At 42.5% G+C, this 14,345-nt stretch overlaps 1 protein-coding gene across 2 annotated transcripts in view; it reads right to left on the reverse strand.

Annotated features, from left to right (window-relative positions):
* LOC124545117 (origin recognition complex subunit 3) overlaps nucleotides 1–14,345 on the reverse strand; it is a 138,093-nt gene that overhangs the window by 91,424 nt on the left and 32,324 nt on the right. For both annotated transcript variants that reach the window (XM_047123934.1, XM_047123935.1), the window contains 2 exons: nucleotides 10,494–10,648; nucleotides 7,005–7,291 (listed from right to left, as the gene is read on the reverse strand). In XM_047123934.1, the coding sequence (XP_046979890.1) occupies nucleotides 7,005–7,291; nucleotides 10,494–10,648 (442 nt within the window). The remainder of the gene's footprint in view (nucleotides 1–7,004; nucleotides 7,292–10,493; nucleotides 10,649–14,345) is intronic.

The raw sequence follows: 14,345 nt of genomic DNA on the forward strand, positions 1-14,345 counted from the left end.
ACAGTAGGATTACATGCAGAAACAGGAAGTTTCAATGTTGCCCGAAACAGAGATTTCCAATGTTATGGTTTTTGAAGTAACACCAAGGGACAAGCAGGTTTCAAGAAACAGAATGTAGGACCTTAGTTTTTTTTGATAGTGCAAAAGCATGTTTTCGAAAAGAACAGATGTAATATGACATGGGATTCATCATGGCAAAAGAGGACAATTTGGAGAGTTAGAAATCATGGGAATTGCAATAAATAAATAAATAAATAAATAAATAAAAATAAGCAGAGGGTGTAAAAGGCAGAAAAACAGAAGCAAGGAAAAAAATTTGGAAAAATCAGACAAATTTGTATGAAACTTGTTAATAAGAGGTAATGAGTGGGCGACCTATATGATAAAAAAAAAACATTGCAGAAAAAAAAGGCGAAAAAATTGATTGGGAAAGTCGTGAAAACAACCAAAATTTTAAGAATTGGATAAACAGAAAGTGAAAGTCATAGCAGAAAATGTAAACTACTTACCTTGGCAATTAAAGTGACATAAGAGATGACAATATTAGTGGATCAAAGTGGTTTGCCGAAAAACAAATGCACAAAAATGTGAACTAATTACGTGTAAACAAGATAACTGGAGGGTGGGAAAGAAAATATCTGTCAAATTTGAGAATAAATTCATGAAAGACAATCGGGAGAAGGCCATGCAGTGCAATGAACTGTAAATTGTTTCGTGCAAATTCATAACTGTGCGCCTGTCCCACTCACACCACACCACTTGCTTGCCACCATTGATGCCAGCTCCATCTATACCAACATCCCCCATGCACATGGTCTATCTGCTGCTGAACATTTCCTCAGTCAGTACCCACCAAAAACTCAACCTATGACATCCTTCCAGGTCACTTTAATCAACTTTATACTTACCAACAACCACTTCACCTTTGAAGGACAGACATACAAACAGATCAGGGGTTGTTGTTGTGGTCTTCAGTCCTGAGACTGGTTTGATGCAGCTCTCCATGCTACTCTATCCTGTGCAAGCTTCTTCATCTCCCAGTACCTACTGCAACCTACGTCCTTCTGAATCTGCTTAGTGTATTCATCTCTTGGTCTCCCTCTATGATTTTTACCCTCCACGCTGCCCTCCAATGCTAAATTTGTGATCCCTTGATGCCTCAGGGCATGTCCTACCAACCGATCCCTTCTTCTAGTCAAGTTGTGCCACAAACTTCTCTTCTCCCCAATTCTATTCAATACCTCCTCATTAGTTACGTGATCTACCCACCTTAGATCAGGGGTATGGCCATGGTAACCAGGATGGCTCCTTCCTAAGCCAACCTTTTCATGGATCGCTAGGAGAGGGGACTTTCCTGGAATCCAGGTCTTCAGCCCCTGGTTTCATTTAGATACATTGATGACATTTTTACCATATGGACTAATGGTGAGGCTGACCTGTTAAAATTCCTGGAATCTCTGAATAACTTCTCCCAATTAAATTTCAGATGGTCCTATTCCAAATCCCATGCCACTATTCCTGGAAGTTGATCTCATCCTCACTGTTCACATTAAACCTACTACCAAACAGTACTTATATTTTGATAGATGCCATCGTTTCCATATCAAGTATTACCTCCCATACATCCTAAGCATTCGAGGCAAACTTATTTGTTCGGATGCAGACTCTTTACAGCAATACACCACCATTCTCACCTCAGCTCACTGCATGTAATTACCCCATCAGCCTAGTTCAAAAGCAAATTTCCCCAGCCATCACATCCAATCCTTGTACTGGTGATCCCTCCAAAAAACAACTTCAGAGCACACCACTGGTGACTCAGAATTATCCTGGTCTGGAATGTATTAATCAGTTACTTCAACAGGGCCATGACTTCCTAAAATCATGGCCTGTGTGAATTTTGCCCACCACACTTCGAATAGTTTTTTGTCACCCTCCCAGTCTCTGTAATATTCTTGTCAGACCCTATGCTCCTCCTGCACTCAGCTCCCTGACCTATGGCTCTTACCCCTGCAACCGACCCTGCGGCAAGACTTGCCCTATGAACCCTCATGCCACCACCTATATCAGCACTACAAGTGGCAAAACATATACCACTTAAGGGAGAGCCACCTGTGGAACAAACACGTGTCATATACCAGCTGTTATGTAAACAGTGTTCGGCCATTTACATCGGCATGACTACAACCAAATTATCGATTAGGATGAATTGGCATAAGTAGAGGGTGTATATTGGCAACATGCAAATATCCTGTTGCAGAGCATGCTCTACAACATGACAATCATGAGCTTGGCACCAGTTTCACCACATGCAACATCTGGATTCTTCTCCCAGACACTAGTTTCTCAAAACTCTGCAGGTGGAAACCAGCACTACAATATGTCCTTCCTTCTCGCCACCCACCTCGCCTTAATTTATGTTAATTTCTTCCATCCCAGCAAATGCTGAGACAGAACTGTAACTACTCTTTTCTTCACTCTGTTTTAGTTTTCTACATCTTTCATTGTCTTACCTGTCTATTTTTCACTGTCCACATATGTTACGTACAACACACTTAGCTTTTCACTCTAATTAACTCATGCATGATGTTTAAGCAGTAATCTCTGTCCTGCATATTACCCTGTCTGCCACCTTTAAGCTCTCAGGTTTTCAAATCTCATCTGATGCAGTCCCAACAATCAGTCTTTCTTTCTCATCCCATGCCGTAAGTCTTCCCCAACGCACGGTTCTGGGTGACTTTCCTGATATCTACTCCTTTTCCTAGGCTTCTCCAGGCCTTTTGCCTCACCCCCCCCCCCCCCCCTACCTTCCCCTTCAACCCTTCTGCCTGAAGTAGCATAAAACTGTCTCCAAAAGCTTGCCTAATTGCGACCTCCTTTTATGTGTGTTGTGCCACCACTTGGTGAGTATATTTTTTATCTACCCAATTAAATTATTCTGTAAAAAAAATGATAGTTTTCGTTGTTATACTACCACATTTATTGCTGTGTATGCCATGCACATATTTATATTTGCAATACAAACAGTTCGTAACATTAGCTAGTCCACTGTCTACATTTGATGCCAATATGCAATAAGCACTCACAGGCAGCATGTGGCAGCACTAGTGGTGGATAGTATAATATCATGTTAGGGGGATACAGGTATCAGTGCAGTCATTGTCATAATGCGGAAACAGAGTGATTTGTATGACGTCCTGAAGGCATGATCATTGACTTTTTGGTCAAGAGTGGAAAAATTTCCAAAATGACAGTTTTTTTTAAGGTATTTGTGTGCCACCATGTTTAAAGTACACTGTGGGTCGCAAAATGGCACTGTCCAAAACTGGTGTTGAGGCTAATGTGGTGCACCATGGGCCGTAGATGACAGTGGTGAACAATGGCTGCAGAGATGTGTACATGCAAATAGATGGGCAACTGACTGCCCAGATGAAGTCTCCTCAACAACTGCTCAGTGAACGTTACTGTATATGGGCCAACACATCATGTGCGTGGTAGATGCACCCATGCTGATTACTGTTCATTGATGATGAAGGCTGGAATATGTATGCCAATGCTGCAACTGGACATCCGCTGAGTGGTGACAGGTGGCTTTATCGTATGAATCACTTCTTATGCTCCATCACGAAGATGGCCATTGGTGTGTGCAGCATGAAATCTCTGAAGGCATACACCTTGCAACAATTGTCAGAAGTGTCCAGGCTGGAGGGCATTTCCTGGGTGATCTCATTATTCTGAAAGGTATAATCGATCTACACAAGTATGTACGAGGTCTGTTCGCAAAACCCCAGAATGTTCGAAATTTCACACCAATGGTGTGTTGGATCGAAATGCGGTTGGCATCCCTGCACACGCCCGTGTTTAATGTTTAACTGCCGGAAGTTTCATTGCTGTATGTCTGTTAGTTACTGTTCAGTGCTGTGTTTAGTAGAATGTTGTGTCGCACAGTTTGTGAATTTCGAGATGGCAGAGTTATAGGAGAAACGCATCTGTAATACATTTTGCAGTAAACACAGGAAAAACATTTACAGAGGCACACCAAATGATGCAGGAAGCCTAAGGTGATGAGGGCCTAAGCCGCACTCGATGTTACGAATAGTTCACATAGTTTAAAAATGGCCGGACAGAAGTTAAAGATGACGCTCATTCAGGACGCCCTTTGACGTCCACCGACGATGCTCGTGTCGAGAATTTCAGTGAAACTGTGTGTGCCAATCAAAGACTGACTGTTCAACAGATTGTAGAAGAATGCAACACTTCACTTGGATCATGTCATCCTGACACAGTAGCTTCGAATGAATCTTGTTGCCGTCAAGTTCCTCCCACGGCTCACGAGTCAGGACCTGAAAGACTTCACCCCGCAATCTGTGAAGAGCTTTTGGATTGCGCAAATGACAATGAGATATTACTTAAGAGAATGTTAACAGTGAAGAGACATGGGTTACATTTATGATGTTGAGACCAAGGTTCAATCTTTACAACGGTTCAAGAAAGGTTCTCCAAGACCAAAAAAAGCTCATGAGGTCAGATCAAATGTCAAAGCCATGCTAATAGTTTTCTTTGACTTTGAAGGATTAGTTCATCGTGCATTCATGCCACAGGGACATACTGTAAATCAATGGTACTATCTGGACGAGTTACGATGCCTGCGAGAAAATGTGAGAAGGAAACAGCCTGAATTGTGGTGAGACAATTCACGGCTCTAGCATCTCGATAATGCTCCTGCACATTCATCCCTGTTAGTGCACAACTATCGCACAAAAACTGAAATTGCTGTGCTGCCTCATTCCCGATATCCGCCAGACCTGGCCCCTGCAGACTTTTTTTTTATTTCTGAAGCTGAAAACCCCCAAGAAAGGGTGAAGATTTGTGACAACAGATGAGATAAAAGAGAATTTGCAGATGGCACTTTGCACGGCCCAGAAAGAGACGTACCAAGACTGCTTCCAGAACCGGACATGGCGTTGAGAGAAGCTTATCAATTGTGGAGGAGAGTATTTCGAAGAATACCATGCACAATAAGTAGAAGGTAAGCAGAAAAATTTTGTGGACAAAGTTCTGGAATTTTTTGAACAGGTGTCATACCTATCCTTGGAGATTGTGTCCACCCCTACATGCAGTTTGTTTTTACTCAGCATGACGGCACCTACCAGCAGGATAATGCAAAGTGTCACGCAGTTCTCAGTGCACTTGGGTGGTTTGATGAGCTTCAGGTTGAGTTTACAGTACTCTCCTGGCCACCAAACTCCTCAGATTTAAACCGAACCAAGAATCTGTGGGACCATCTCGACTGGGCCGCTCATGACTGAGAAACCTAGCACAGATTGCTACGGCTCGGGAGTCGTCGCAGCTCCATATCCCTGTAGCTACCTTCTAGACCCTCACTGACATTATTCATGCATGTCTAGCAGCAATCTGTGCTGCAGAAGGTGGTTATTCAGGCTTTTAACAGGTGGTCACATAAAAGCGACTGGGCAGGTAGAAATAACCAAAATTTCATTTTCTCTATTTTGTTAATACACTCCTGGAAATTGAAATAAGAACACCGTGAATTCATTGTCCCAGGAAGGGGAAACTTTATTGACACATTCCTGGGGTCAGATACATCACATGATCACACTGACAGAACCACAGGCACATAGACACAGGCAACAGAGCATGCACAATGTCGGCACTAGTACAGTGTATATCCACCTTTCGCAGCAATGCAGGCTGCTATTCTCCCATGGAGACGATCGTAGAGATGCTGGATGTAGTCCTGTGGAACGGCTTGCCATGCCATTTCCACCTGGCGCCTCAGTTGGACCAGCGTTCGTGCTGGACGTGCAGACCGCGTGAGACGACGCTTCATCCAGTCCCAAACATGCTCAATGGGGGACAGATCCGGAGATCTTGCTGGCCAGGGTAGTTGACTTACACCTTCTAGAGCACGTTAGGTGGCACGGGATACATGCGGACGTGCATTGTCCTGTTGGAACAGCAAGTTCCCTTGCCGGTCTAGGAATGGTAGAACGATGGGTTCGATGACGGTTTGGATGTACCGTGCACTATTCAGTGTCCCCTCGACGATCACCAGTGGTGTATGGCCAGTGCAGGAGATCGCTCCCCACACCATGATGCCGGGTGTTGGCCCTGTGTGCCTCAGTCGTATGCAGTCCTGATTGTGGCGCTCACCTGCACGGCGCCAAACACGCATACGACCATCATTGGCACCAAGTCAGAAGCGACTCTCATCGCTGAAGACGACACGTCTCCATTCGTCCCTCCATTCACGCCTGTCGCGACACCACTGGAGGCGGGCTGCACGATGTTGGGGCGTGAGCGGAAGACGGCCTAACGGTGTGCGGGACCGTAGCCCAGCTTCATGGAGACGGTTGCGAATGGTCCTCGCCGATACCCCAGGAGCAACAGTGTCCCTAATTTGCTGGGAAGTGGCGGTGCGGTCCCCTACGGCACTGCGTAGGATCCTACGGTCTTGGTGTGCATCCGTGCGTCGCTGCGGTCCGGTCCCAGGTCGACGGGCACGTGCACCTTCCGCCGACCACTGGCGACAACATCGATGTACTGTGGAGACCTCACACCCCACGTGTTGAGCAATTCGGCAGTACGTCCACCCGGCCTCCCGCATGCCCACTATACGCCCTCGCTCAAAGTCCGTCAACTGCACATACGGTTCACGTCCATGCTGTCGCGGCATGCTACCAGTGTTAAAGACTGCGATGGAGCTCCGTATGCCACGGCAAACTGGCTGACACTGACGGCGGCGGTGCACAAATGCTGCGCAGCTAGCGCCATTCGACGACCAACACCGCGGTTCCTGGTGTGTCCGCTGGTCCGTGCGTGTGATCATTGCTTGTACAGCCCTCTCGCAGTGTCCGGAGCAAGTATGGTGGGTCTGACACACCGGTGTCAATGTGTTCTTTTTTCCATTTCCAGGAGTGTAATTTAAATGGAAACAATAATGCTAAAATCCTTATTTTACATATTTACATACTTCAACAAACCTAGAAATAAGTATAAAGTCTTTCAACACACGCTGACTGAAATTCTCAAAGTTTGGAATTATAACAACCAAAGGTTTAGTGTACTCATTGTTATCTCTCTTGCTCTTGTTCCTCTTTGCTGGAGATCCGACAAAAAAGTAATTTTCTTCTTTCACAGTTCTGTACCACTCAACAAGCACAGGAAAGTTACACAGTGCCTTCTTCACTTTCTTAGGTGAGTGTGATTTTTCATTATCACTATCTTCATCAGTCAGCTGATCATTATCATCCTCATTCTCTTCATGATCCTGAAATAAAATAATTTCAGTGAATGTCAAAGTTTTTCCATGGTACAAAACATTTGATAAATATTCTCTCTATGCTACACTAACTGATTGCTCATGAATTTAGGAAATAAATATTGTAACATAATACACTAAGAATGGTAAGTGAATTAGGAAATATTCACTCCATGGAAACTCCACATAGGAATATAAACAATGTAGGAAGAGAGAGATGGCTGCTTACTGTAAAGAAGACATTTCAGGTTGCAGATAGGCACGATTAGAAAACACGTAAAGCTTTCGGTCACAGCCTTGGCCTGTAAAAGAGAGGCACACACCATTCACATCTAAAAGCAAGCACAACTCATGCACACGACTGAAAACACCAGCATCTCGGGCCAGAATGGCATTTCAGCTCAAGATGCTGGAGTTGGCGGTCATGTGTGCGTGACATGTGCTGGCATGTAGGTGTGAATGGTGTGTGTGCGCTTCTCTTTTACTGACCAAGGCTGTGATCGAAAGCTTTATGTAAGTGTTTTAATTGTTCCTGTCTGCAACTTGACATGTCTTCTTTACATGTAAGTAGCAATCTGTCTCTTTCCACATTGAAACTATTCACTCCTTTTAATACCCTGTCAAAGTACTGGATTGTTGCAAAAAGACCTGTACTGTATGAGACAAAGAAACCCACCTGATATACAGTGGAGTGCAAAAAAATAAGAAATAAATTTCACCACAAAAAATCCAATATTTGCAGCACATCTTAAGTATGAGGTGGAAAGAAATGGTAAGAAGCCAGTTGCAGTTGGCTTCTTGAAAGTGTCAGCACAACCAAAACAGAAAATCTTAACAGATAACAAGGAGTAGGAAAAAATGTAGGCAGAAAAAATTAGAAATAAATTATGTTTGACACAGTGTATTCCTTTTGTGTGAAATGAGAGAGTGTCATTTTAAGCTGTCACCATACTTCCCAAGCCACAACAGCCAATTGTCATCCTCTACTTGGGGTACTTTTTTACTCATATTCTGAAAGTTTCTCATTAATGCTCTGCAGTGTCAGGTTGATCACATGATGAATTTTTTGTCTTTTGGATCCTCCATCAAGTAGGATATGTTAATATTATCTTTTAAACCCAACACACAATGTGACCGAGAAACTGGCATCCCACAGGATGACAACCGATCATACTGATAACTGATGTCGGCATCATTGTAACATAACGATGATGATGTGTGTAATCACTACAATACAACAATGACATCCTCTAAAAAGTACAGATATCCTTAACCATTCCCTCCATATGCAGGATGCCAAGGCAGTTATGTTACCAGTACCCTCGCACGGTTGCTCGTACCACACAAAGGAAGATCCCAACAAGTAATGGGAGGGGGCCAACAGTGAGCGATTGTAGGTGATACACTAAACTGGAGCATGTGACTGCCGTCTGCTCTGGTGAGCACCCCTGGCCAACTGACGAGGTGCCGAAGGACTGAGGGGAGAGAGGGGAACCTGTGTACACCAGCCCCTGTTGGAAGAAGTGCAAATGTAAACACCAGCTGGTTGCCATTACAGGGTCACACCCCCAGCACTCTGGTCACGGGCCTCGGAAGACAGTCGGCGTTTCTTACAGGATCGAGGGCGTTCTCTAAATGTGGCATAGGGAAAAGGAGAAGGGTCCAGAAAATACTTATAAGATCAATGCAAAATCGACCCTCATTAACGGATGGGAGAGCTGTCTCACAGAAAATGCTGGAAACTGTAATTCCGTCATATCTGTACACGAGCATTTCTGGCACGATCTGTCTCAAGTACTTTGCTGCGTCATTACATCCAAGTGCGCGAGAGGAACAGACACATTTAGTGAGCAGTTGAATGTAACACAAAATTGCATTTGCAATAAAAGAGGACCTGTTTGGTGCCAAGTGTTACATGAAGCACACCTTGTGCAGAGCTGTGTGTGTGTACGCAAGGGTTTAAGACTGATATGTAGCTCTCCGAAGAGAGTTCGACTCCAGAAAAAACTGCTCTAGTGAAGGGAAGCCCGGACCGAAATCCAACGATATCCCGACACCGTTTATCGGTGTGAAAGGGAACTGAGTTGTGCGGAAACATTATTGAAATAGCTGTGCATTTGTATCTGTACAAATTTACTGTTGTGTGTGGGTTACTACGATCACACAAAAAGTTTCATGTGTCGAGTTCTGCCGGCAGTTCCAGAGTTCAGTGGAATGAGGTCTTTTGGATCCTCATTTTATTTCTTCAGATGAAGCCTGGTTCAGCTTTCCAACATATGTTAACTCACAGAAAATGCACCATTATGCATCATAAAATCTCTATCAGTATACTGAAGAGCCACTGCATAATCTCAAGATCGGAGTTTGGTGCACAACATCTGATGTCTGCATCATAAAACAATTCATTCATCAAACTGTTAACATTAACCAATACGTCCAGGAATTGTTTAACCCACAAGAGGATCAACGAACAAAACAACTGTATAGATATCTTCAGCAAGACACAGCAACAGCACAAGCACTGCCTCGGCAACCTTGCAGCTAGTGCATTTGTTTGGATAGATGAGGATAATCAGCTGAGGCAATGCAATCTACTTGCCACCCCAATCACCTGATCTCTCTCCTTGTCATTGTTACCTGTGGGGCAAATTGAATGGTCAGGTGTGTTCAAAATAATACTTGTACACTAGAAGAGCTAGAGCAGAATATTCAAAACACTGCTGCAACTGTTCCTCAAGTGAATCTGCTAAGTGTGTCTCACAGTTTGACAAATAGAACACTGTAATGCACAGACATCAGTGGTAGCCACTTCCAGCACCTTCTGTTACATTAGTTAACAGGAATGAATCATCCTAAATATTTCCCAGGCTAGTTTCAGTTTGTTCAGCCTGTAGAATGTAGCTCAGTTAATGTAGACACTGCCACTCTATAAATCTACTTTTTTTACAAATCACACACAGTCTTAAATGCATTTTAACATTGAATAAGCAAAATTTGGGGAACAACAACAACGTAAGAACACAAGCACTGACTTAATTGGAGCAATATGTCCCATGAGCCCCAACTTTACAAACTTGTTAATTACTATTTAAAATTACACATGCCTTGTTAAATTCAAAAACACACTTCAAAATATGAGGACTTCAATACACATTTAGTCTTAAATGCAGACTTGTTACTAAACTATGGAAGTATAAGTTGAAGTCTCAACCTTCCGACACAGGAACTGAGAAACCATTTTTTCCACAGTTACTCGCACATTTCTACATTCCCACGAACGTAAGACAGCTATGTGAGGTGTAACTTGTTTATTGAGTTGAACTTTTAAAGAATCAAACAGGGCAGTATGGTCCGGTACATTGATACCTGGAAGAAGAAACAAAATATAAAACATGGAAATAACTAACACTTTTTTCTGAAAGTTTAAATGTGGAATGTGAAACAAACATAAATATAATGTCATAAGTGAGGATGGGGAAAGGAAATTGTGCACACAGTTCCAAAAGCACCAACCCACCATTTGCTTCAGCAATTTAGGAAAACCAGAGTACCTAAATTTGGATGGTTTGAGGAGGATTTCAACTGCAGTTCTCACAAATGTGAGTCCTGTGTCTACACCACTAGGCATTCCTCACTTGACTATAGCAGCATAGTCCTATCACCAGTCACAAAAATCTGTAGCACAAGACCTTGGAAACAGTGTTGCATCCCCGATACTAATACAGGATGGAAACAGAATTCACAATAAGGAGTCATCGTTATCTGCACCATGGGTGACATTCATTGAAAACTGTTCGTAAATCTGTGTACCGGGCAAATTAAACTGCGAGTAAATTCATTTTGTAGTAATACTGTGAGTGTCATGTTTGAGGTTTATTAGTGTGGTGTCAAGCAAAAAGTGGTAGTGTAGATTATGCTAATACAACAGTCTAGCAAGAAATACAATGGTTGCTTGTTGCATGATGGAAGAAAGAGGTTAGAGTGTTGAAAGTCTCTTCGGGTTTGCTGCCACATCCTAAAATCAACTTGACTCGATATTTCGGCGATCCAACTGTTCGCCATCTTCAGGAAATGCTGCTTCTGCTAATGAGTCTCAGCAGGACTCATCAGCAGAAGCAGCATTTCCTGAAGATGACAAACAGTTGGATCGCCGAAATATCGAGTCAAGTTGATTTTAGGATGCGGCAGCAAACCCGAAGAGACTTTCAAGACTTATTACGCCAGGAAAGCCTACGTAGTCACAAGAGGTTAGAGTAACTAACACACAATGGAGATACAAAAATCAAATCATAAAATGTGTGTTAATACACAGTATTATGCAAGATTATGTTTTTAACTTATCATGGCTGGGGTTCACAGTCACATAGAACATTTTGAAAGACATCATTTTCGTCAGCTGAGAGAGCGTTGAGAGAAAGTCTGTGTTGCCAGTCTGTCAGTTTACATGCCTGAGAAACATTATGCTCAAATCTGGTGGAAGATGGCCTTGGTATTACATATGAACAGTGTTATGTATCACTAGACCAAGCACCAAAATGTCATTAATGAGATAATAGATAACAAAGTTTCCATTCCGTTAAAAATTAATTTGTTGTTGAATTTTCCCAATATCTTGTACCGAAGAAGGGTTATTTTTCTTTCACTTAATAGTGCAACCTCAACAAAATTACATTCTAAACAATAGGATAAATAACAAAAATGGTTGTTAGCCTACTTAAGCTTAATTGCTGCTAGTGAGATTTTGTTATGCATCAACAGATCGTCCCTTGGTCTCTCTATGTTTACCTGAACAGTGTGTTAGGTTTATTATAACAATAAGGCATTAGTTAACCACATGCCTTTCATAGTCTGAAACAACTCGATGAGGTCACTTCATTGGAAATGAAGCTTAAATAAATAGCAAATTTTGTTTTGTAAGCTAAATGTTGTTGAAAAATTTTCTAAAGGTAACAAAACTGTAGTTCCTGTAGCAAGGATGTGTGTCTTAATGATCGTTAAAAAACACAAAACAATTGCAACAATGCAAAGACATGTTATGGAACTTTCACAAAAGTCAAAGATAGCATTCCTTACATTCAAAATGGAATAAGTGTCACTAATTGTACATTTCAACAGGGCCTACTGTCTAAAAACAGTAAAATTTAAGATAGTGAAACTTGTACAAACAAAAATTAAAATTAGTAACCATTACTTGCATTCTATTTTGAAGTCAACTTGTCCATCATGTCATCTTCCACATTGGTATCACTTTGAAAAGACCAGTGGGATAAGCGACTTCAAGTCTTCAAGTTTTTCTTTAGAAATCAGTCTACCCCTGGCCACAGTTGAATTAAGTGTTCATCCAATTTCAATGAATGGATGGAAGGTCCTCCTCCTTCACCCTCCCCCCCCCCCCCCGCCCCCGCCTCCCACCCTCCCCCCCGCCGCCGCCCCCCCCCCACGCCAACCCTTTTTTCTGAATGCTTATTTCAACTGCAGTCTCTTGGTCAAAGTCTCTCTCCATAAAAATGCTTAGAGGTTTGACCTTTCTTGTTTCAATTTTTCTAGTTTTCAGCCAATTTATATTGTGTTTTCCTATACTAGGTTTACAATTTGTTATTTGTTTTTCCAGCATTTGTGTTCCAACAAAATTCTCTCTTTCTGACTGTTAGGACAACCAAACCATTCTTTTTACATCTTACTTTCATGACATTTGTAAGATAATCGACAGTGTAAAACCATTGTTGTAGCTTCAGTGCACACACTATGTCTCCGAAATCATTGTCATTGAGCAAACAGCTGTGTCCTGGGATAACATAGTGCGAAGTAATCTTTTCTAATGTGGGGTCATCTTCAAACACTGTTTTGAGTAAAAGCACTATTTTTATATTATGATTTTCGCCTCCACACAAGTCTGACCAGAGAATAAGTTCCTTTGCGATAATGTATTGTGACTTGTAAATTTGTTGATGCAAAATTGAAAATCAAACATAGGCGAAGCAACTCTTAAGTCTTTACCAATATTTCATGGCAACCGTTGGTACAACGACAATGGTGATTTTTTTTCCCCCAATAGGCTGTGTGTTTCCCAACAGAATGTGCTCACATTAGACAGTTTACAGGAACAGGGATTGGTCCAATAATGCATAACACAGCAAATATGCTGTTTGGTATCAACAGAAATTGCAGGCAAAGTGGAATGGTTGAGCCATATGGACTTCCTTGGTGAGCATTATTATGTGTACAGTGTACAAGAAGCAACACGGTCGTGTCACATTAATGTGACCACCGCCTATGTTCAATATCAATATGCAATAACCACTCGCAGATGGCAGATGGAAGCAGTAGCAGTCGAGAGTATGTAAAGCATGTTGGGGACGTGCAGGAAACAGTGTAGTCATTGTCGTACCGTGGAAACAGCTATTCGTTTGAGCTCCAAAAGGGCAGGATCACTAGCTTTCAGCCCAAGGGTGGACATCGGTAAACGGTTTGCATGTTGCTGTGGTTAAAGTATACTGTGTATGGCAAAATGGCGTTGTCCACAATTGGTGCCGAGGCAGCTCCGATGCACCGTGGCTACAGATGACTGTGCAGAACAGTGGCTACAGAGATGTGAATCAGTAAATAGACGTGCAACTGCTGAGCAACCAAGGGGGCTCCCAATAGTGTCTCCTCAACAACTATTCAGCAAATGTTGCTGCTTTTGGGCTTCTGCAGCAAGTGACTGGTTCATACGCCCATCCTGACAGCTGTTTATTGCCAACAAAGACTGGAATTTGCATGTCAATACAGCAACCGGATGTCCACCGAGTGTGACAGATGGCCTTTTCCAATGAATGAAGTAAATGACTGTAACCCGATTATACGGCACTGCTCACGGTACCATGAATTTGACACTGTGTAATGAACATAGGTGAAATGTAATGGAAGTAATACTTATTCCAATAGCCCCTTAAATGGAAATAGGCTTCACTGAACATACAAAGATTTTGAATTAAGTATTCTCACTCACAGACTTCTGCAAGTTCACAAAATCATGTATGAACAAGTCTCAGTTTCATTGTCCCTGCATTGCTGCCTAACT

Source organism: Schistocerca americana, chromosome 8 (genome assembly GCF_021461395.2).
Source record: "Schistocerca americana isolate TAMUIC-IGC-003095 chromosome 8, iqSchAmer2.1, whole genome shotgun sequence".
In the NCBI taxonomy this organism is placed as follows: domain Eukaryota; kingdom Metazoa; phylum Arthropoda; class Insecta; order Orthoptera; family Acrididae; genus Schistocerca; species Schistocerca americana.